At 38.0% G+C, this 24846-nt stretch overlaps 1 protein-coding gene across 1 annotated transcript; it reads left to right on the forward strand.

Moving 5' to 3' along the window:
* On the forward strand, positions 1-23335 carry YTHDF3 (YTH N6-methyladenosine RNA binding protein 3). The gene is made up of 5 exons (XM_027894319.1): positions 1-368; positions 2364-2388; positions 7583-7668; positions 9000-10592; positions 22361-23335. The coding sequence occupies exons 1-5, from the start codon at positions 345-347 to the stop codon at positions 22382-22384; spliced, it is 1752 nt and encodes a 583-aa protein (XP_027750120.1). The 5' UTR covers positions 1-344; the 3' UTR covers positions 22385-23335.
* The last annotated feature ends 1511 nt before the right edge of the window (positions 23336-24846 follow it).

Below are 24846 nucleotides of genomic sequence, written 5' to 3' on the forward strand. Positions count from 1 at the left end.
CCCGGGCCACGTGACATGGGGAAGGCGGGGACGGGAAGGGAAAGGTCGGCGGCGCCGCCGGCGGAGGGGGGAGCGGAAGGTCAGGGCGGCGCGGAGCGGAAGTGGGAGTCGGAGCCCGTCCGCCATTGTGGGGAAGCGGAGCCCGGAGCGAGGGGGGGAAGCGGCGCTGCGTCCGGCCGGCGGCTCCTTCCAGAGGCAACCCGATCGACGGCGGCGAGCCCAGGCGGCGGCGGCGGCGACAATCAGGGGGAGGAGGCGGCGGAGGCGAGCGAGCGGCCCCGGCGTGCGGAATCACTCGAGGCCCAGGCGGAGCGGAGCGAGGGGATCGCGGCTCCCCGTGAAGAATGTCAGCCACCAGTGTCGACCAGGTAGCAGCCGCGGGGCGGAGGGGCGGCTGTCCGGTCCCTGCCTTTCCCTCTTCCCGGGCCCGTCGCTACCGCCGGCGGGGGGGGCGGCGGCAGGGCGGCCACCTGCACCTTCCCTCGCCGCCGGGGCGGCGCGGTCCGCGGCCTCTTCCCTCCCTCCTTCCCTCCCCGCTTCCTTCCCTCCCCGCCGCCATGGGGAGCGGTGGTCCCTGGGAGCCGGGATGGCGGGCCCTTTTCCCGGCCCTATTTATAACCGCGGATCCGCCAGGGCCGCTCCGCCTCCCACCCGGCCGCAGGGCCCGCCGGCGCCCAGCTCGGCCCGCTCAGCCCGCGCCACCGCCCGGCCCCTTTGTGCTGGACCCACCCGGGCTGGCCCTCCCCACCAAGCCCCTCCGGGGCTCCCGGGCCTTCGCTCCGCTCCGGGAGCGCCTCAGTGCCAGGCTCCCCGCGGAGCCCGGCGCCGTCTCCTCTCCCCTGCACACCCCTAATTCCCTCTGGCTCCTCGTTACCACATCCTTTCTCTTCCTGCCTTTCGCTTTCCTCACCCACCTCTTCTCCCTCCTTTCCCTCCGGCCTCCGCTTCTTCCACCAGTTCTCCGTTTATGTCCTTGCGCTGTTGGGCACTTTTTTTAAGTTAGTCTTTCACGGAGCTTAGAATTTGTTATTTCTTTATCTTTGCTAGGCCTCTGCTGGGCTTTCTTTCAGTCTGGAAACGGTTCTGTCTTGGTCTATGCTACCTCCATGGGCTTCTGCCACTCCCCAAAAGTTTTGGCCCTGCGGTGTCCTGCCTCCTTTTATTTTCTCTCCGTGCCTTTAATATTTTGTTTCTTTTGTCTCTGTGCATGCTCTTTAAGCACAATTGCCTTTAAGACTTATTTCTAACTCAGTGATCTCTTAGTTTGTGATTGTTCCGACTTCCACGAAGGCTACTTCTTCCCAACTTTTCTAGTTCCATGTATCTTGGTCTTTGCATGCCTTTGTGTCTGGATTAGATTTATCCTATAAAATGGGATAGCTGAGATTTTTAAGATTACAAAGATGGTTCTCTGGTTGTGGGAGAGGGAGGTGACTAACCAGTGCAGATTTAGAGGGAGCAGTGTTGGACAGTGTACTGGTAACTCTTGAGACAGATACACATAAAAGCAATATGGAGGTGGTTACCTCCTAAACTTTCAAACCTCTGAATACTGAGCTCTTTGGGACTAAAAATTGTTAAGAGAGCGACGGAACCTGGAGACTCGTGCTCAGTTGAAAATATGTGAGAAGATGAATTAGATCTTCAGGGACTAACGTTTTTCTAAACGATTTTATCTTGCTATAGAGGAATTAAGGATACTGTAACTTGTACTGTTACATTGATTCTCAGTGCATGACAGATTAACAATGTTTTGTAATGACTAATCCTAAAAAAAAAAAAAAAAATCCTCCTTAAGGTATTATTTCTTTGTGTGAAAGCTTCGTACAGGCTGTATCATTTTCTCAATGTAATTGCCTAGGTGAGGAATGCACAACCTGAAGTTCAGTTTACAATATCAGTGTATATTCCTTTGTATATCTAAAAAGCAAGGCATTGTAGTCAGTCAATTTAAAAGATAACATATCATAATGAAGTTCAAGGATTGTCAGTAATTAAAGCTACTAATTTAATTTTTTTTACTCAATACATTGTTTTTATGTTTATTGCTTATGTTTTTCGTGGTGTGTGGGGAACAATCAAAGTTCACTTGTTCAGTTTTTCAACACCATTTAAGCTTCATAAGATTATTCCAATGGTTTTCTTTTTGTGAAATTCTGTCAGTTTTTGGTTTCGTAATATTTTATAATCTTTTATATAATGTCCCAGGATTTTTATAATAGAATGATTTTAATAATATTTTAAAATTACATTTAAGTTTCAAAGGGCCCAATTGGCAAATAAATGTAATTACCCTGAAGTTAATGTTAAAGGATTCTAACTGAACTTGTTTTGCTTTTTTCCTCCCACTTTCCTACATTCAGAGACCTAAAGGACAGGGGAATAAAGGTAAGTTAATACCTCAAATTTCTATATAAATCTGTAATGTTGCTGTTTATGTAGGATCATGTGTCTTTAGACAGTCATGAGAAGAAGTTGTAGCTATACTATATCTTTTATTTCAGAGCAGAGTGACAGGAAATTGTGTGCCAAAGTGTTGTTTCCCAGCATTTTTACTGTGGCACAGAAGTGCATCAATTTAAAATGTTTTATTTTACAAAAGTTTATTGTTAGAAGTTTGACAGTAACATAGTTACTTCTTTTTAGCTGACTTTGTGGTACACTTGTATAATCTCTTTTACCAGTACACCTTGGGTCTTCCTGTTAAGTGAACAGAATCATAGGGAGAATATTTTGAATAGCTTCCCTAGTTTGCACACAGCAGCCACGTGACTAGTTACTCATATCTGAGCAGATAACATCACCTTCCTTATTCTCAACATTTTTGTGGTCTTTCTTCATTTTAGCATCAGTATAGAATCCTCTATCAGTGCTTGTAGGTCTTCTGCTTTTTCTGCTTTTTTCATGTTTCTGTCAGCAGCTTAGTTTTTAAATATTGAACTCCATGGGGTCTCTTTCCCACAAGGAAAGAAGGAACTACTGATTTCTACTAACTTAATATTCTTCTCTCTAAAATTGTTGGCAAGTCAGTTGTAAACAGCATCTCAGATTGTACCTTGCAGTTTCTGGTTTGAAATTTGTTTTCTTACTAACATTCTGTTTGGAATTTCTTTTTGCCTTAACAGTGCACTTGGGCCCATTTAATTCTGAGCTGCTCAGCAAACTGGGCTATAGAATAGCATGCACACAGCTACCTTTGTGTGCTAATATGCTCATTATACTTACGCAGATAAGAAACAATTTTTTTTTTTTTTTTGGAACTCAGGTACTCTTAGACCCCCTCTGTTCATTATCTGAACTAATCTAATTGTTCTCTCTGAGCTGTTATTTAATGTTATTCACAATGTACTTATTCTATTATTCAGTCTAAGTGCAGATTATCTGTTTCTTGTTACATATATTGCTTATGAGAGCTCCCAGACCTTGCTGAATTTGGCCTGTTTGTTTTAATTTCTCTGCATTCAGAGAAAAATGAACTGTGTTTACCTCCTTAGACCTTCTTAGGTTGGTTGGTCTTGAATAATTTTTCTCTCATATTCTAATACCTTTATTTTTTTTTCCCCGAACTACAGTTTTTAAGTACTTCATGTTTTTGCAGCAGTTTGTAGGTTTACCTTCCATGTTGCCCTTAAATGAGAAGAAAAATCAAATTCATTGTAACAATGGCTTCACAATCACTGAATTACTATTTCTCAGTTTTAGTGAGGTTACTGAGTTGCGTCTGTTAGAGAATCATACAAGTAGTTTTTGAACTATATATATGTGAATTGGAGTGAAAATATTAAGCATTTCTATTTGGGTGTTATGTTGCAGTGTGTGAAAATGCACTAGTCAGCTCTACTTTGGCTTATTTATGTTAGCATATTTTTGTGTTCTGTAATTTGTCACTGCAGTGGAATGTTTGAATCAAAACACATCTCTCGGTTTGCTATGTAAGGAAGAGATTTTTGAATTTCTGAACTTGGATTTTTTATGGAGTGCATCCTTTTAAATAATGAATGCTTCTGATGTATTCTCCTGGTGAGAATATGACTTCAATGAGAACTGTAGTGGAACAGAACAATAATCTCTGCTTTGTTAAATTACTTGGTGAAATGTCTGCTTAGTGAAACTGTTATGATGTAGCATTAGATTAAAGGTCTGTGAGATTGAAGATGGTAGCAGAGTGTAGCACAAGTAGTTGGCTTTGGGTTGGAGATGTTTTCAAGAGGATAAATTAAGTCAGTATCAGCAGTCCTTCCTGACCACATATTAGCAGACAGTCTTTTTCAATTGTCATAATAGGTCTCAACTTAAAGGAGCTTTGAAGGAAGATGTGATACTGAGTTAACAGACTAATCTGAAGTTCGTTCTTTGCATAAGAGTAGTGATGTTAAAAAGGGTGGTAGAAGCTGTCCACATGCCTGGTAGACTGAGAATGTGAGTGAGCAGTAAAAGGGATGTATGCATATTTCATATTGAAATGAAAAATATTAGACCTGTAAATTATATTGGGAGGTAGCTGATTTGTTTTGTCTAGTAAAATGGTTTTGATGCTTTAATTGATAAATTGGTGTACTGCGTTGTTTCCCTTGACCAGAATTTGTGGGATTGACGTTTTAGTGTGTAGAACAGTACTATCCATCTGTTATGTTGGATATTAATGTTGATATTTCAAAGACTTCAATGACTAAATCATCCTGTCGTGAAAGTTTTCTTATTCAACTTGTCAACTACTGTACAGTTGACATAAAACATCAGAACTGACATCAATCAAATTATGTCCTATAGGGGCATAGTGGTGGGGAGAAACAAAGCATTCCTGGAAATCCCTTTTTTTTTCCACTTTTGTTTATTGTGTCAGTGTATCACACCTGTCATAGGAAGGTGCTGACTTGTTTTTTAGTCTTATTTGTATATAATAATTTTTTGTTTTGTAGAAGGCTTAAATGTAATTATTAGGTTTAAAACAACAATGAAGTGTTACTTGTTTATTTAGTATTTATTCTTCACATTAAGGTATGACAACTTCGAATGAAAAAGTTATTCTTATGCCTTTGGCTAGAACTTATGCATTTTGCAAGTGGTTATTCCAAGGACAGTAACATTTAAAAGAATATTCCTTTATTTGATGAGTTGTTTCTTCCCAATATCTAATTACATTGTATATTTTCACAGTGTTTGTGGAAGTATACAGTATTTTAGCATTGTATTGATACAGATATTTTTAGTATCTGTGGATTAGTTTCAATTAGCGTTTTCATCACTGCCCTGTTCAGCTGGAATACTTAACATGAGATTTTGGGAATGAGGCATTCATTTGCTCTTGTTAAATGTCTGTGTGGGCTACATTCTTCACTATTAACACATTAGGTAAAGTTAGAATGAAAAGCCAAAGAAATGTGCTTCCAGTGGTGCTATTTCATGGGGAAATGTATGTATTTACTAGGAAAAATATCTAGTAGATGTAGAATATGTAGAAATATTTTGCCTGATTTAGGATCTCAGTACAGAATGAGTAAGAAAGAAAATACATTTACAAGAATATTCCGAGTTAGTTGTAATGTCAAACCAAAAAATAATTTTGTCTTCAGTGACCTTTGTGAAACAATAAACACAGCACCTGCACGTTTTATGAAGATTAGCAGTCAGTATGAGATTAATTTTGATAGGACACTAGACTTGACATACAACTGTCTATTCCTTTATTTGTGGTTGCATGCTTTTAAGAAACTTATATGTTGCTGCCCATGTTTTTCATTATAACAGAGTTGTATTTGAGCTGTCTGTACTATTTGGTGAAGTCTAAGAAGTGGGCATGACGTGGACAATATTTGGTTTTGAGGCTCATCCTGTGTGGAACTGGGCCAAATATATAGTGTTCCAGCTCATTAATACATTACCACTATGTGTAAATTAAGGATAATTAATGACCTTAACTGAAACTTTTTATTTATGGGGGAAAAGCACCCCGAACACCTAATTTTTAATTTAAGTGTGGTATTTAATTAGGAATATTGTTCTGTCCAGTTTTAGACCCTATTGTGCTCATCACTGCTGGTCATGCTTTACTGTAGCTAGTATAGAAATGCTCTGTACCAGTTTTTAATAACTGAAGTGCCAAGTGTTTTGAGTTTTAAAACTTCAAGAACGTATTCAAAACACAAGTTGCTTTCTTCCTTCCCAGATAATTGCTTTGAAAAAAAAAAGTATTCTGTTCTGTGTTAAATTATGAATTTTTACCTCTTTTTACTGCTGTCTGAAGTTAATAAAATTTTCCAGGATTTTTATTGTTCATTGTGATTATATCTATACCTTTGTCATTTTTTTTCAGCTAGTTTCATTCACTGAAGGCAGTTTTGTTTGAGAGGTGTTAAAGTCAAATGTGAAAAAAAAATTGAAGTGACTTAGTCCAGGCACCACTTGGTTTACAATGTGAACTTTGTGTGGCAGCGCCCCTTTACCCAATGAAGCAGAAGGCCTCCCCCCCACTCTTAAATATTAATTTCAACAAAGTTGAAGATTTAGTTATATGGTTGTATATGCTTTTCAGAAGCATTTGGTAAAAGAGGGAAACCACAGAGTCAGCTCCTAACTCAGAGTCTTAAGCTGTCAGAAAATCTGCTGTTTTGTTGTAACTTTTGCTGTCATGGTTTCTGAGTGCACCTTACTGATCAATCTGAAACTTTTCCCCCCCCCCACTAAACCTTTTTGTTATATAACACCAAAAAAGTATTGCATTTGGAAAACCAGAAATTACTTTTTTTTTGGGGGGAAGAGATCTTCATCTTCAAGTTGTATAATTGCAAGTGCTGGTTTAAATCCTTATTCTGCTTTGCACCATGGGAAACAGTGGAACCTAGCAGAAATTTCTGCAGCGTGGCTTTGTTTGAATAGTAGCCTGGGGGATGGTAGAGAGACACTTCAAGTAATTTAGGTAGCTGGAAAATTCCAGGTAGGTGTAATGCCTTAGATGAAATGAAAGGTAATAGGAGACCAAGAAGAGCAGGTAGGAAGAGATTCCAGCATATAGTAGCATATAAGTTTGGGAAAGGCTTGTAATCACCCTTTGGGACTTAAGCTCTTGTTTCTATCTTGCTTTGTCCCCTCAGAGATGCCACTAATATAGAACAGTTATGTAGGAAATAGAGAGTTAAATATCTGAATAGTGGTGCCCTTCACAGTTGTCTTGATGGGTAACTGTCTTTCCTCCTAGCAGGAGAAAGCTGTATGTTGCAGCTTTCCCCAAACCTATTGAATATGTCTATAGATCTGGTTGGTCTGCACATTTGCGCTTGGTCTGGTACTTCTGGAAGCACTGGATTTACTACTGCCTGTGCAAATAAAAGTGTGCATGTGTTTTTTCCTCTGTCTATGGATCTCAGGAAAGAATAGTCAGGAATAGTCTGTTCTAGTTGCTATCTTTGCAGACCTCTCCTGAGATCTGATCATGATGATCAGTAAAATGAGATGTTTTCTTTAAATTGGACGGGTGCTTGACAATAATATGTATTTCAATGTGTAGGTGATCAAGAAGTGTTACCTAGATTAAAAGTGCAGCATGGATCTTCCAGAAAATATACTAATACAGATTTACTTTTAGTTTCAGTACAAAACGGTTCGATTCATCAAAAGGATGCAGTAAATGATGATGATTTTGAGCCATATCTAAGTAGTCAGACAAATCAGGTAAGTGAACATTGTTTACTACCTTGAAGTTAATTTTGGTGTTCAGCTGACTTCCAGACCTAATTTTTGGATATTTCTTAGCATTACTTACTTGCTTCAATATCCACTGGAATACAATTTTATATCATATTTTGTCTTACCATGTGATATCTTTAGCAGGTAAAGTACTCCTAAGAATTGTGGACAAACTACAGTTAAAAAGTATGCTGTGATGTCTCCTGTTATTGTACTTGTGTCTGGCTTCAGAAAGATGCAGTACAAGAAACCTGAGGAAAAAAGCAACCCAAAAAGCCAAAACACAATCCCTAAACCAAAACCCAGCCCCTTACATTTGCCACAAAATTATCATCTGTTGGATGGAGTTCAAAACAACAGTTTTATTGGCTCTGAGAATTTATTAAATGCTTGGGCATGATTTCCTTTGAAGGTGGTAGAAGTAGCTCACAGCTGATGGCATAATAGATTGAAACTTAATATTACTACAGCTTGGTACAACTTCTCTGCCAAGAAGTTAATGACTTGACTTGCAGAGCTGTGAATTGCCTCTGTAGCCAAAAGTTTATATGCGTTGTGTTAAGTTTGTAAGGTCTTGAGAGAGTGAGAAAGTGCAAATTATTAAAAAACTTTGAGAATTTTGCTTTCCTTCACTTTTATTTCCACAAGAATTCAACATTAAGGAGGCATCAGCTGGAGAATGATAATGTGCATTTTTTTCCCAAAACGACATCAGAAGTCATATGGGCTAGTCCTTCAAATGTCTCAAGAAGTAAATTCTGTCATTTCCCAGGAGTCTGTCTGGTGTAGTACTGATTTAATGCCCCTTCTCAATAGCATGGAAATGTTATGGTTTTATTGTTGTTTCTTCTGAAACAAACAGGCACCCTTGCATCCATTTCACTGTAATATTCTGTCGGTATCTCCAACAGAAGTGAGAAATTTGACAGAAGCTAAGAATACTAAAACTTAGAATCATAGTTGCAGCTATTTTTCTTTAGTTATGAAAGTACAGTTGTTACGACTTGTTTTTTAAAGCTACTTTAAGCTAACTTTAAGTTATTTTCTTGACACTGTTTGCATGGAGACATTTTTAACCTAGCTTAGTAACTAAAAGTAAAGATAGTATGTTACAAAAACTATGGCTCTTTAGTGCTTTGAGACAGTCCCTTGAAAAAAATGGTCATATCTGACAGATATCTCTTATGCTGGGAGGAATTCTGGAAGCTACAAGTGCATTCATGTAACCCTTAAAAATGTCTTGGGTTGTATTACAGGGTTTTTTTGCTCTGAGCGTAGTTGTCAATATTGCTGATTTTTATTTTATTTTCTTGCAGAGTAACAGCTATCCACCAATGTCAGACCCATATATGCCTAGCTATTATGCTCCATCCATTGGATTTCCATACTCTTTAGGTGAAGCAGCATGGTCAACTGCAGGCGACCCTCCAATGCCATATTTGACAACTTATGGACAGATGAGTAATGGTGAACACCATTACATACCTGATGGTGTATTTAGTCAACCTGGGGCATTAGGAAATACCCCTCCATTTCTTGGGCAGCATGGATTTAATTTTTTTCCTGGGAATGCAGACTTCTCTACATGGGGGACAAGTGGATCTCAGGGACAATCAACGCAAAGCTCTGCTTACAGCAGCAGTTATGGCTATCCACCTAGTTCTCTTGGGAGAGCCATAGCAGATGGACAGGCTGGATTTGGCAGTGATACTCTGAGCAAGGTGCCTGGGATTAGCAGCATTGAGCAAGGCATGACTGGACTGAAAATCGGTGGAGATATGACAGCTGCTGTAACGAAAACTGTAGGTTCAGCTCTGAGCAGTACAGGTATGACAAGCATTGCAGCTAACAGCGTGCCCCCAGTTAGCAGTTCAGCACCTAAACCAACCTCATGGGCTGCAATTGCAAGGAAACCTGCTAAACCTCAGCCGAAACTCAAGCCTAAAGGTAATGTAGGCATTGGGGGCCCTGCTGTACCGCCACCACCTATAAAACACAACATGAATATTGGAACTTGGGATGACAAAGGGTCAGTGGTAAAAGCACCCCCAGCTCAACCAGTACTGCCTCCTCAGACTATAATCCAGCAGCCTCAGCCATTAATTCAACCACCACCACTGGTGCAAAGCCAACTGCCTCAACAGCAGCCTCAGCCACAGCAACCACAGCAGCAACAAGGACCTCAGCAGCAGGCCCAGCCTCACCAGTTGCAGCAGCAACAGTTGCAAAACCGCTGGGTAGCTCCTCGTAATAGGGGTGTGGGCTTCAGCCAGAACAATGGAGCTGGTAGTGAGAACTTTGGTTTAGGTGTTGTATCTGTCAGCTCCTCACCTTCTGGTGTGGAAGTGCACCCAGTGCTGGAGAAACTAAAGGCCATAAACAACTACAATCCCAAAGACTTCGATTGGAATCTGAAGAACGGACGTGTGTTTATAATCAAAAGTTATTCAGAGGACGATATTCATCGCTCCATTAAGTACTCTATCTGGTGTAGTACTGAGCATGGTAATAAGCGCTTGGATGCTGCTTACCGTTCCCTGAATGGAAAAGGCCCACTCTATTTACTCTTCAGTGTGAATGGCAGTGGACACTTTTGTGGAGTGGCTGAGATGAAGTCTGTTGTGGACTACAATGCATATGCTGGTGTCTGGTCTCAGGATAAGTGGAAGGGGAAGTTTGATGTCAAATGGATCTTTGTCAAAGACGTTCCCAATAACCAACTGCGGCACATTCGCTTGGAAAACAATGACAACAAACCGGTTACCAATTCGAGGGACACTCAAGAGGTACCCCTAGAAAAAGCCAAGCAAGTGCTTAAAATAATTGCTACTTTCAAGCATACCACCTCAATCTTTGATGACTTTGCACATTATGAGAAGCGTCAAGAGGAGGAGGAAGCCATGCGTAGGGTAAGAAATCAGTGTCGTTATAGTAGCTCTCCTGTTCATCATGCTTTTGAAAGCCTTGTTTTTCATTCAGCTGGAGTTTCTGTGTGCAGGTGCTGAATCAGAAAGTTGTGCTTTTTACCCAAAGTGGCTGTACTTGATAAAACTGGCTCTTAGTGAAAAGATTTAGTTTCTCTTAACTTGTCTGTTAGTGCAGGCATGTGTTTGATTGCATTACTAACATAGGCCTCAATAAGCAGACATCTGACATGTTCTACTTCTTCAGTTTAAGTGAAGACTGATTTGACTGTATTATCCATAACTGAAGTCTTGTAATTCAGATTTTTACAGTTTCTGGATGTCATAAAAAGGACCAAAAATTACAGAAGCAGCTTACTTTATTTAACAAAGCATTTTGATTCTTTTTTAATTAAATGTTAACAGCATGATTACTGCGAAAAGCAGGTTTTCCTCTAGATTCAGTTTGTCTTTTGTGAAACACAGAAGTAATACAGTGATGACTTATACAGTGTCAAAATCATTTTTGGACCTTTCTGATAGCGTATTTCCTAAAAAAGTAATGTGTAGTTTCCATTTCTGCAAAGAAGAGTATACATGTGATAAATGTGGTAAACTTTAGTTTTGGAGGTATTTCGGGAAACTAGACAGGCAAAAAGATATTTAATTAAATCTGGTTTATAGTACTTGTGTACTTTGTCTTACGTGTACTCTCCCTAATCATAACACTTTTGTTCACCATTTACTTTTCCTATGTTTACTTTCTTTCCAGACTTGCCAGTAACGGTAAATACATGATTTGTCTCGTGGTTAGAAACATTTCAGGAGCTGTTGAAGCAGTGAGATGATATGCAAGTATTCAGAAATGGGAATTTGTAGCAGTGCAGATCTCTGTTCATCCTGTCACACCACCCATTGAATAAAAAAACCCAAAAGTCTAGGGTTTAGGCTAATTAGTGGCCTTGTGACCTGTGAAGTTGTGAATTTGTTCACTTGAAGCTGACACAATTCTGGCTTCGCAGACTCATTACTTCTGTTAGGTTTCTAGTACTGCAGTGGTTTCACCACTCTTGCACATGTCTGATCTTTCAACAAACGTTGTATATAGACCAATGTCAGGCATATCCCAAATCAGTTTTATCCCAAATCAGTTTTATTGCATGGCTCTGCAATAAATTGTTGTGTTTCTGTCATTTGGGGGGTAGATGAATACCCAGTTGGCTGTGTAATGCCTTTTGAAAATTTTCTTTTTTTCTAAAATAAAAACTGAAAATACCCTACATTAGTGTTGTTACTTCCATGTTAACTTGATTATGGGATGATGGACTGTCTTCTTAACTAATATGCAGTGTAAGGGTCTAACTTTGACTTTTTCAGGTTTTAGTACAACTTTATCAAGTGCAGCATTGTTAGCTGGTCAAGGGACTTGATTGTGCTGGTGTGGTCCCACCTCGAGTCCTGTGTGCGGTTTTTGGCACCACAATATAAGAAAAACTTAAAGCTGTTAGAGAGCATCCAGAAGGGCCACAAAGATGGTGAAGGTTCTAGAAGGGCTGTGTGAAGAGAAGCTGAAGTCACTTGGTTTGTTCAGCCTCGAGGAGACTGAGAGGAGCCCTCAGCACCGCAGTGTACAGCTTCCTCACAAGGGGAAGCGGAGGGGCAGGCACTGATCTTTTCTCTCTGGTGACCAGACAGGACCTGAAGGAATGGCCTGAAGTTGTGTCAGGGGAGGTTTAGGTCAGATAAAAGAAAAGGTTCTTCATCCAGAGAGTAGTTGAGCTCTGGAACATGCTCCCCAGGGAGGTGGTCACAGCACCAAGCCTGACAGAGTTCAAGAAGTGCTTGGACAATGCTCTCAGGCACATGGTGTGATTCTTGGGCTGTTCTGTGCAGGGCCAGAAGTTGGACTTCCATGATCCTTGTGGGTCCCTTCCAACTCAGGATATTTTATGATTCTGTGATTCATTGTGATTTTGTAATGTTTCAGGAGGACAAAGATTATAATATGTCTCTATAGCCTTCATGTTTCAGTATTTTCTTAATTTTTAAAGTTTTAAGGCACTCCACAAATAACTGGTGTGCTTCAAAAGTACCTGCTTTTGAAACTTACGAAAGGAATCATCATTCAGACATGCCCTAGCAACTCAGAAAGATTGTGTTTTATTTGTGGTTTTGTTCACTCAGTAGTAGGCGAAAGCCACAGAATGTAATGGAGAGGGGGGATGTAGGTTATTGGAAGTGTTTCTATGTATGCTAAACTTAAAATTCAAAGTACTAATTTCAGCATTTAGTAGGTCTCTAACGAGATGACTGTGATTATGCATATTTGTGTAATAAAGGAACATTGCTGTTTCCTTTGATGTCTTCTGGTAAAGCATACAGGATCTGTATGACTCAAGTACTGAACTCTGCATTTCTTTGTAAACAGTTACCTTTCTCGATACTATTAAGAGAAAACATACTTGTCAAGATACTTGCACAGTAGCCACTGGCTCTTTTACAGCATCATACAAATTGGGTTTTATGACCAATTATGAAAAACTACTTTAGAACTGTATAGGTAGTTTCAGGTTTTGTCTTTGTAGATGGATTTGAGGTATGCCTTTAGCAAATAAATATGGACTTAAAGTATAGAAAATCCAAATTAAACTAATGGCATTTACTGAGAGTTTATCATTCTCTTATGACTGAAGTGTTGATTTTAAATCTCTGGGTTTCTTCTTTTATCACACAATGTACGAGCAACCTGTCTTTACATTGTAAACACACTCTTTTATGATTCAAGTTTCAAATGCAACAATCGGTATTGTAAGGTCTGGTTTATGGTTAATTGAGTAATCCTTTATTACCTAGTGCCATTTAGGCTTTTATGGAGCTGTGTTAATATGTGCCTTCTCTACTGCCAGTAGAATGATGAAAATTTGGTTTGTGCTCGTTTTCTTTGGCAACTGTGACAATTACTTTGTTTCCAGTGTTTCGATCATGAAAAACGTGCTTATTACTGTTAATAAAATATTAGATACATCAAGCAACAGTAGTCAGTTCCATGTTCCTTGAAGTTCAGTTAATGTTTTGTTGTTGCATAGGTGATAACAAACTTCCATACAGCTAGTGATCTAAACATTGTAAACAGCGTATGATTTAGGGATTTAATTTAGTTTATAACTATTCGTCATTACAGCTAACTTATCCTAAAAAGATTGGTTGTAAAAGTTTAATTTTAACAATTCAGGGGGATCAATAATTCATTTCCAATATGACCTAGCAGTATGTTTTATTAAAACATGGCAGTATACTTGTGAAAAAGCAAGGAATAGTCTCTGATTAACATGAAACTTCAGTAACTTTACCATTTGATAAAGGTTACTTACAAATGACTATGATCTCTTTAACCATAAATATTAGAATTCTAGTGTCTACCAGTGTTTGATGTGACCCTGGTAATCTACAGGGCAAGGTATCTATGGTTGGGATTGTGCAGTAATTGTTCCACACTTCTCTTGCAGTTCAGGTTCCAGTAGCCTATTTAAACATACAAATGCTGTGATCTTTTACCAAAAGATCAAAGAAATGAGCGATGTTTTTCCTGAGTTCTGCTAGATGTATATTGAAATAATCTGGAATGCCCTTAGTCCTGAGTTAACTGCTGCCTTGTGACGTAAATACATCTATGTGTGTGTATTACTTAAAAACATGTTTTATTGTCTTTCAGCAGGAAGTTGTAGTGATAAGATCTAAAAAAAGATGGAAGAAAAGTCTTCAAATATGGCTTTTAAGAGGACGTAATTACATTTTAGAAAATAGAATATATTGAAAATGAAAACCCTCCATCTGTAGTAGTAGTTATGCCCCTAATCTTGAGTAAATATATGAATTGAATTCAAATGTGACTCTGATTAAAAATGAAGTTTTTGGAAGGCAACAACTTCCTTGCCCTCATGTGATGGTTTATTAACCTGCAATTACCTATTACCCTAGGACTTCTTGTAGTGCTTTTTGATGAAGAATTCTGCTTTTGTTCCATACATTGGAAAAAAAATATCCTGGTTTCATGTAACTGTAGAATGTTTTAGATGTTTTTCTTGGTGTGATAGTCCAGAAAAATAATTAATTTTTATTAATGAGAGAAGAATTTAGTATATATTTGTTTATCTAATTTGCATTTGAAATATTTTTACTTTTCAGGAAGCTTCTAAATGACAGATTAAGAAGCATTTAAAATGTTAGCTTCTTCCTGTTGTACTCTATGCCTTGTAATAGGAATGCTGACATATCTAGAACTTCCTGACTCTCAAAAGGAGTAGTTTTTCCCCTCCGTCTTTTTGATACTAATGTAACTTTTGTTTCTCTGGTAATTAGGTCATAATCAGGCTGCCGTGTTAAGCAGTGTAACTCCTTTCCTTTCCAGGACATTGCTGACTTCATTTGATATTTCTTTAAAATATCTTGAAAGAAGAGAGAAGATACCCATTAAGAGTGCACTGTAGGCAGTTCTTCTTTCCCTTAGCCCCCAGCCAGAAAGTACTAGATTATAATGTCGAAATGAGATATAGATACATGCACAGTCCTTGTACAAGTCAAGGAAAACAGGTAGTTGACCAAAAATTTTAATGTTGTATTTGTACTAGACAACATTTAAAAGTTTGTGTATTTATTTACATCTAAAAGAGGTTCATGTAATAAACATGAAACCCTCTCAAACAGTTTTATGTAATATCTTCTGAGAAACATGAATTTTCTGTATGCTTTTGATGATGTTTCAAGGGACGTTATTTTGCAATTTCCTTGAACTTCATGTTTATCAACAGTTTTATCTTCATAATTGAAAGTGATATTGCAGGTCTCACGAGAAAGTAGAAACAGGAGATGGTTTGTTCTCCCTTGATAATCATGAGATGAATATGTACCCTGGTCATGGGAGAAGAGGATTATTTGGAGCTAGAATAATTTTGGACATATTGCTCCAGAATTTCCTTCCAGTGATGGTGTACTTATTTACTTTTCATTTGCTTTTGCATCTTCAGTCTTTTCAAAACACTTAAAAATGAGCTTCAAGTTCTTACGTTACAGACTTCAAATGTGCCTGATCTCTGTGCATGTGGTAGTCAGTTGTTTCTGTTCCAAGGTAGGGTTTGGAGTTCATTAAAGGGTGGGTATAGTATGGAGAGGTCTGGATGTTATAATGTGGTCTTGTATAGAGTGACTATGTAGGAGTTTGAGTAGTGGTGTGGCCTACCTTTCTCTAGGGATGATGCAAGAGGGAAAGGGCATATTGGGCTGTTGAATAAAAGAAGTGGAATGTAATTAAACTCATAGGCAGTCTTAGTTCATAGCAACACTTGTATGAATCTTGACACATTTTTATTCTTAGTTTGAAATCACTACCTGCAAAATCAAGCATAGTCCTTTACACAGTGGATTTAATTTCTCTAACTCTGGGACTTGAAAGACCAATTTCTCCTGTAAAATAGGGACCCCTATTGGAAAAACTAGGAATATCAACCAAGTGGTTTACCTTAATGCTCAAGAGACCAGTCGCTCTTTGGACTCTAATGCTATAATGTTCTTAAATATCAAGGTAGCTGACTAAGACAAGACTTCGAACTTGAATTGAGCTGAATCTGTGATAGCTGTACCTTTTTCTAAATGCTGTGTCTTTTTAAAGCAAAGGAGTAATTCTAAGTCTCTTGTTCCAGAGCAAAAGGAGAACCTTGAGTATACACAAATAGTTGTTAAAATTCATGACGCAACCTTTTGCTTCCTGCTACATCTCCTCAGATTTCAGTGCTCTGTTAAAAACAAATTGACTAGAACAGTGATGCTTTTCCTGCATTTAGCAGGGGAGAAATATGCCTGCATATTGCAAGGAAGTCTCAACCTATGTGTCTCTTCACAAAGTACTTCAGCCTTGCTTCATTGATCTGTACTGCAGATGGGCTAGTTAGCAGGAACTCACTGATGGTGGTGCTTTCCTGGAAAAAATGGCACTTTAAAATATACAGATCTTGTGTGTCTATTAAAGTTGTTCTGTAGATTCAGTTGAACTAGGATTGCTTGGTTTATGTCAATTGATTTGCTTAAACCTTCATATTCATTTACTTGAAACGCGATATTACTGAAATTATTCTTTGCTAAGCTGTTTCAGCCCAGTTCTGTGTGATCTTTTTAAGAGGATTGGTTGTGTAGTTAATATTGACAGATAATTATTGTTTTGCTTCTGTACCCTAGGGGTTATAGTCAGTTGTGAAAAAATAAGCATAAACTTGCATGTTCATTGCATTTCCCTATAAAATGTAATGGGAAACCAAGGTAAAATAAGTCTGTGTTTCCTCATGGGAGATTGGAATTTGAGTTACACATGTGTGCAAAGAGCATGAGTGGTGAGGCTTAAAGAAAATTTACCTGAGAAATTCTTCCCCAGTGTATTTTATAAGCCCTGCAGTGAATGTCATTTTCCTTTTCAAGGCAACTACAGATTCCTTAGCAGAGCAATTAAATAATATGTTCTTGTTGCTTTGGGCATCTGAAAAAATTAACAAAGGTGTCAGAGTCATCTTTCTGCTTGTTTTGCTGGGACAGAGATCATATATAGATTTAGTGAGAAGCTATGGTCAGTCTTCAAAAGCCAATGTTATACTGTGAGCATTGTGAACAAACAATGAAGATCAGGAGGCCGGGGGGTTTGTGTGTGGGGGGTTTTGGTGTGTTGGTGGTTTTTTTTTGTTTGGTTGGTTTTTTGTTTGTTGGTTTGGTTTTTGTTTGGTTTGGTTTTTTTGCTTTGTTTGTTTGTTTTTACTTTTTAATGAACTTGGTAAAATGGCTATCTTGTAGCTAATTAAAGTCCAATATTTCAATGTGTGATGATGTACACCACTGCAAGGAAGCACTTGCTACTTGGAGTTAGAATTAGCTGGTCCACCACTGAAAGTATATGCCTGGGAAAACAAGACAGGAAGGGCTTTTATGGCTCAGGGATTTCAAGCTTGATTTCTGCACAGCCTTTTCTTGTTGTGTGTTATTGTATGATGCCTTTAAAATAGTTGGGTTTCTTTCTCCACCTCTGCCTTCTGAGAGTTTGTACCCTGTGGAATTTGAGATGTGGATTAGGTTCTTAATGCCTTTATCATTACCATAATAAAATAATATGGTCTCTCTACATTCTACTAACAATGCACGAGTCTGCTCAAATTTAAATTTATTTACCTTTTTACTGTAACTTATTCACATTTTTTTCCCGTTGCTAAGTATGTTTCAGAGACTAAAATAAGTAAAATGCCTTCAAAACTAATAGGAAGAATAAATAAATTAGAAGTCTAGGTCTTGTAGCTTTTTTGGAATTTCTTAATATTTATATGCTTGAAAATCTTATGTCTGTAGTTCAAATGAACTGCAGTAGCAGGGTCTCAGATGATTCATAAGACTTACCAGGAGAAAGAACTACTCTGAACTTGTAAAACCTCATTCTATTTTGTATGTTAACTTTGATTTTTAATTTGTGCCTTGTGGTTTTTATGTTGTGTTAAAGAATAGAAGATAATGAGTGTTTAGGGAGGGGAACTCCACAGGATAATTTCTAGGTCTATGTAAGAATTGTAGAGATCCTTCCCTCCTGTCTTCCCAGAATTCCCAGAAGTGCTTCTCAGAGAAATTCATTTAAATACTTTTATCTGGTTCTGAGAATCTCTGTGTTTAGGAGATGTACCCTCTCTAGTTTGGAATTCAAGAGTGAGAAATTAAAAAGGACTGCTTTTTACACAATTTTAAAAGTTTCAGTAATCTAGTTTATGTTAAGAGCCAACGATATCTTTGTCATTAATGGGGTAAATGATTTCTGGCATTTTTCAGTTTTCTCAGTAATCTGTTTTTTTGTTGTGGTTCTCAAGCTCTAAAGTCAATGTTTATCCTGCTCTAGCTGTATTGCTACAGTGGGGTGAAATGATTTTCAGACTGTGACTGATGCCATTAGTAAATGAGATTTCATGAACTTTGCTGTGGGTTCTTCTCACCACCTCTACAGCTGCCTGTTCTGCCTCTGCCAGGTGTTCCTGCCCACGCAGCGCAGTTGGCAGAGGAGATGAGTGCCTGCGCCTCACTTCGCAGAATGCAGTCTGACATGTTAGCTTACACTGGAGATGAGCAGGGCTTTTAAGTTGAAGATGAAATCACAGTTTGCAGTAAAGCAACTTCTGAAGCTGTAGAAAGAATGCTGCCTCCTGGGAGAGGTGCAAAGCAGACAGCTCCAGGCACGAACACTTTAAACGTTGCAGTAAGAGGCATAGGTTTAGCAAAATTCTGGGGGTTTTTTGCAAGTGTAGCTGCTAGTACTGGAGGTGCTGTGTGGCAGCTCTGCAATTTGCCTGTGCAACCTTGGAATCCTAGGTAGCTTTCAAAATGGGCACCTTGAAATGCTTACACTTGCAACTGCTATAAAAATCAGCCAAAGACACCCTTTCAGATCTTCCTTTGGGTTTCAGTTTGTGGGATCTTTGGAAAAAAAATACAGCCAAGGACTGTAGTAGTTTCTTCCTGGTCTTATTAGACTGTATTTACATTATGACAACTTAAATGAGGCTTTTTTTTTTCACCTTCTGTGTGACAAAGAAATCCCAAAGTCAATGTTGTGTGCATCTCAGTAGTTTTTTTTCAAATCAGACCAGGAAATGTTTTTGAGGCTTTGATTTTTGAAATTTTGTTAGCATAGAGATTTCATTACATCTGAGGATAAATTACATTGCAGCTTCTTTTTCAGCATGGGATCATTTGATTAATGCCCTGAATTCAGAGAACTAAATTTTGGAAGTAAATCAGTCTCACAGTTAAGACCAAGTTAATTCCATAGTTTGCACTAGATTGATGCACATTTCTGTGGCCTAAACATTTTTTTGAGGTTTTCCTTCACTTGGTGTTGCTGGTTTATGCAGAAAGTTATTTGCATGTGTGAAATCTGCTCAGCACATGGTCTGCAGCTGGCAGGAACGTTTAACTAACCCATATGTTCCCACATTGTTCTAATTCAAATGGTACTTACTTTCCATATCCTGGTAATAAACCCCCCTTAAAACTGAGTAACCTGACCCTGGTGAGTTCTGAAGTGAAGTGAACCTTTGGCAGGGAACTTAAATGTACAGAAGCTTTTCATCCAGGAGTAGTGCAAGAGAGGTGACAAAAGTTTTGCTCGGCTGAAGAAAGAAGAAGAAACGAAATTAAATGGGTCAAAGAGAAATGTAGGGGAATCCAGTGGGTTATGCTGCTCTTGTGGTGGAAACCTTCAGGGGATAAAGTCTTCTGCTAGTTTGTCTATAATCTCCAGAAGAAAAATGCTTTTTGAGACAGGAAAAGACCGTGATTTTGGAGTGTGATCTGACTTAAGAGTTGGAGAGTTGTTAGTTTTTGAGTGGAATACCACTGCCTGGGATTTGAATAAATCAGGTCCTCTTTCTCTCTGTTTTGCTGTACAGATGCCAAATGTCACTGATTGCCAGTATTTACAGAATGTACTGTTCACTTGCATTGAAAAAATGTCAGGTTTGCTTGCCTGCTTTAAGTATTTAAATATAAATGTAGTGATATGTAATTTTGAGACTGCAGGAAAGGTATGCTGATGTTTTGAAGCCTTCTTTTTCTGTAGAATTCAAAAAGGACATGAAATTTGCAACACATCCTTTATTTCATCAACTCGAAACAGGTAGTCAGGATATCGTTCCTTTACTGCTTTGAATTTTTATAAATGGATTTTGAGTTCAGGGGCTTCACGAAGCAGCAGGTTGGTCAGTTTGCAATGCAGAGAGTCTTTCTAGACAACTTAAGTCAGTGGTTACATATGCAATACTTGCAGATGAACAAGAGCCCATGATTTTAGTTCTATACAGGTTGTTTTTGAAATTGTTTAATATAAAACACCAGTTTTTAACAGTTTTAACATTGCAGTTTCATAGGCTTTTACTGAATACCACAGTAGTGTTTTTTCAACACTGTGTAATTATTGCAGCTGAACTCTGCTGATACTTAGAGGAATAATCTGAGATGTGCATGAGCAGGCTATTTCTGCATGCTTTACATGCATAGTGAGGCATGAGGCCACTGATCACCTGTTTTCAGCCTAGAGTGATTGTTACCCTAACAGTTTGTATTAATGACTGATACTATAAATCTTATGTTTTAAAAACAGTATTCTACTGTGAAAATATTATTATTCATACCTTTTGAACTGGGAAAAATGATTTCTGGCAGAATAGTGCAAGTGCTTTAAATACATGGAAGTTCTGCCCTAGCAAATGTCCAGTCTTAGATGGGATCATGAGCTGCTTATTGGGAGCAAGAACAAGCTTTACTTTTTTGGTGTTCATCTTGAAGCAATTTGGTCTGTCTTGGAGATGACTAGATCACCAGTAATAACCAGTATAAATGTTTCGTATCCTTTCACTACAGTGTCTTTTTAGCAGCATCTGTGTGGGTTCGTAAGCTAATTTGCAGTTTTCCGTAATAGTTTCTAGCATAATAAAGTTTCAATGTGGTATTGGATCAAGTGGTTTTGAAATCATTGTTCAAATGCCTCCTGGGTTATTTTGTTTTTCCCTGCTATGTTTATGTTCCATTTATAACATGCTGTGTGATGCAATAATAAGAAGTATTTTTCTAGGTTTTTATTCTTTTTTTAAATGGGAATGGGAACCTACCTCTCTTCCATGCAGATATTAATACATGTGTTTAAAGTGCTCAGTTGTACATCTAAAGAAAAGTTTTATGGAAAATGCTATTGGAAGATAAGGTCTAGTTTTTTACACTCAAGCTATAGTATTTTTTTACAGGCTAGAATATACATTATGAAAGCAACAAGATATAGTTTGTTGATCAGTTTTTATTTTTTTTACCTAGAGGTAGTCATAATGGTTAAGTGTATGTTTATCTTGGAACAAAATACAGAAGACAGAGGATGATGATGAAGCACTGAAAGTTATTTATTCTGTTAGACTTGTAATACAGAGTACAGATTTGTTAGTCCCTGTCAGAGATACAATGCAATTAGTATTTCAGACCTAAACGCAAGATGTGGCATCTTGCAATGCAGCGAGGGCTTTGTAGGTGAGTATGGTCTGGGCTGCAACTCAGGCTCACATTCAAGTGAGTTTTCTTGTAGCCATTCCTATCTCACTGATTTTCAATTTTGTTATTGAAAGTAATTTCTAAAAAAAGTATGGATGGCTTTTTAAAAAAAAAAAAAATTTTTTTTTCTTTCTGTTTGAGCCTTTGTATGGATGGCACGGTATTGGGCCAGCTAGTTCCTTTACCTTTTGATCTTACACATGCTAGAACATTTTATTATGTGGGGCTTTGAAGGAGATACATGTGAATACCATATTTTTTCAGGGATATAACATGTGGAGAGTAAAGCATTTTTTGAGAAACAGAAGATTTGGGGAACTTCTTGCATTGTTTGTAGGTCCCTTGGTCTCCTTACTAAGTTCACTTTGTGCAATATATTTTATTGTAAGCTAATTAAAAGTAACATTATAACTCTTTTCTTCTTCATAGCAATTTTTGGAACATGCTTGCTTTTTAGATTGATGTGTAGTTCTGTGTTTCTTTTTAAGAAATTGATTTAAACTAGATAATTTCACGTTCCTGAAAATAATTGAAGCTTTTTTCTTGAGAGCCTGTTGCCCAGTTTAGATAAATTGCAAGCAATGAAACTGCTGTAATGAGAAGAAAGCACATAATGTTGATCTGTGTTCATTAATATGATTTTCCTCTTTTTGTCTTTGTTTTTTTTTCAGGAGAGAAATAGAAACAAACAATAACTATATGGAGATGTCCTGCTAGAATACAACACTAATGATGTAGACTCTGGAAATGCCTAATATGTCTAAGAAGACGTTATTAAAGCTTTTTTCTGCTTAAGGTGACATCTTTGAACACTTTAACACGAAATTGACTCTTCTTGTAATGGTTCTCATCAGTGCATCTGCCCTTATACTCTCTCACCAAACACACTTGAGAACTGTACCTTCGTCAAGCACTTTCTGTCCTGAAGCTTTTACCAGTATCTGCTGTCTTTTGTATTTATGCATCCTAGCTAAGGCACAGGAGACCGAACGAATGCAAGGATTCATTAACTCTTTGAATTTGTTAAATACTAACATTTAACCATTAGAAGTGGTTCAATGATGTGAGATTCACATTGCTTCAACTTAATTTTTTTCTTTGTTGTAGTTTTTTTAATTGTCAGTTTTTAGCTATTCAACAGATTAAAAGCAAATCATGCCATATTTAGTCCTGGAGTAAAACTCGAAGTCTAAATGTTCATGTGAAAATTATTGTAGTAATCTTTTAATATGGCAAAGCAACTCTAAGCTGCAGTTTAGCCAAATGAATCGTAACATGAAATTATATTAGGATGACATTTCCCTTGTTTCAAACTGTTTGGTGTAAGAGAATATTAATATGCAGCTTGGTGGACACCACCAGTTAATGCACATTTCTTTATTTTTTTCCTGTAACATGTATACTGAAAAAAGTGCATTTGTCTGAGGAACTGTTTGTTTGCTACCACTCAATGAATCTCAGTTTTGAGTAAATGTACCTCAGTCTAAATCAGACTTTTTATGACCTTTATAACTACATTTAAAATAATCTTTAATTCCTATTTCTGGGTGTTTGCAAGCCTGACAGATTGCTATCATGAAAGTGAAAATTTACTCCTCTAGGTGATTCACTAGCTAAATAAACATAATTCTTGTTTAGCAAGCATATACTCTGTTTCTCAAATTTTTTTATTTCATTGTCCCAACATCCAGGTGTTTTTCCCCCTATTTGAAAATATTTTGAGAAAAATACTTTGGTCCATGGAGTTGACAACTATATTAAGATGATTTTTGTTAGAACCATGCAACAAGAATTTAAGAGTACATATTAAATGGGGCAGTTATATACTAGTTTTTACCATCTAAAAAATATACCTTCTGTTTCAGTTCAAACAGCAACACATTGTCTGCTAGAAGAGAATATTGAAAAACTGTTAAGCGGGTGTATTGACTGTACAAAATACTGAACAACCTGTACCAAACTCCAGGGATAGCTTTCTCTTTTTAGAACGGCAGTGTAGAAGTCAGATATGTTATAGCTTAAAATAGCAATAGCACATATTATTTGAATGTGTTTCATGTCTTACTGTCCAACACAGTTGCTTTTATTGTGTTTCAAGTCATTAATTTACAGATTCTGGCAATCAAAGTTCTGGAGCTTAAGTAGCAAAGGTTTGTTTTGAATACAGACTATTTTGCTAACTTTTGCTTTCTCTCTTAACCCTCTTGCACTCTTATGAACTTGGGAACACAAAAAGTTCAGTATACCCTTCTTGCTCATTATTTGAAATGCTTTTTAAGACTTCAGAGTAGCAGATAAAAATTTTAATTTTTACTGGCAGTTTTCTGGAAGCTCAAAAGGGAAGCCACTCCTATATTTGGGAGTAAAGAAGCAATGCCACTTAAATGTAGATGTGTAACAAATAGCAAGTGGGATAAAGGAGGGATAAGCAAAGTGCGTATTGTAAGAGGAGACTAGGAGGTAAAGGTTTCAAGCCCAATTACTGTGAAATTTGGCTTCAGCCCAAAAATTGCTGCTTCCATGCATATGTTTCTTGCTAACAGGTTTTATAGCTATTTGTTTCCCTCTGTTGGCTGATTTATGGATTACTACCTGTTATTCCAACTGTCATTGATCAGCTGAAGTGGCAAAGGTCAGTGTTGTGAGTCCAAAGAAGGTAGTTCTTCTGATGATCCATCAAGGGGTCAGCATGTTTTTGCTTCTCTATTACAAAATTGTTTTACGAAAATGCGCAGAAGTTTCCAGTTAAAAGAAAGCTCCCGTTAGAGTCAAACGTTCAGGAACTGATTGCATGTGCAACCTTAGTTTGCTTCCACTGCAGTATTCATATTTTTGCAGGCTCTCTTAATATTTCCTGCTTTATCTCATGCCTCTTTTATTCTAATAGCATGAGTGTTGCTCTTGGATTGAATCAGGTTTAGTAGAAAGTGGGTTCATCACTTTGTTGCAGGCTTTGAAAGCTTAGAAAATGAGACAGGATTGTGAGAAGGAGGTGATCACATTTAGAGAGCTGTGACAGTTCTTACACTGTTCCAGGATTGTTAGCAAATCTACAAATAGAAGAGTTTGATTGCTGATGGTGTTAGTCATGTTGTGACCGATTTGCTGACTGCTGAGAGTTTAGTATGTGCAGCTGAAATTAAAAGGAATTTTATGT

The sequence above is a fragment of the Empidonax traillii genome, unplaced genomic scaffold (assembly GCF_003031625.1).
Source record: "Empidonax traillii isolate 1590-97213 ecotype Southwest subspecies unplaced genomic scaffold, ASM303162v1 scaffold425:size1421777, whole genome shotgun sequence".
Taxonomy (NCBI): Eukaryota; Metazoa; Chordata; class Aves; order Passeriformes; family Tyrannidae; genus Empidonax; species Empidonax traillii.

Excerpts from the sequence above, each read along its gene's own strand:
- YTHDF3 (XM_027894319.1), top strand. The coding sequence starts at position 345 with ATGTCAGCCACCAGTGTCGACCAG. Across the intron at positions 2,389-7,582 it reads TAAAGGACAGGGGAATAAAG|TTTCAGTACAAAACGGTTCG; the intron begins GTAAGTTAATAC and ends ATTTACTTTTAG. Across the intron at positions 10,593-22,360 it reads AGGAGGAAGCCATGCGTAGG|GAGAGAAATAGAAACAAACA; the intron begins GTAAGAAATCAG and ends TTTTTTTTTCAG.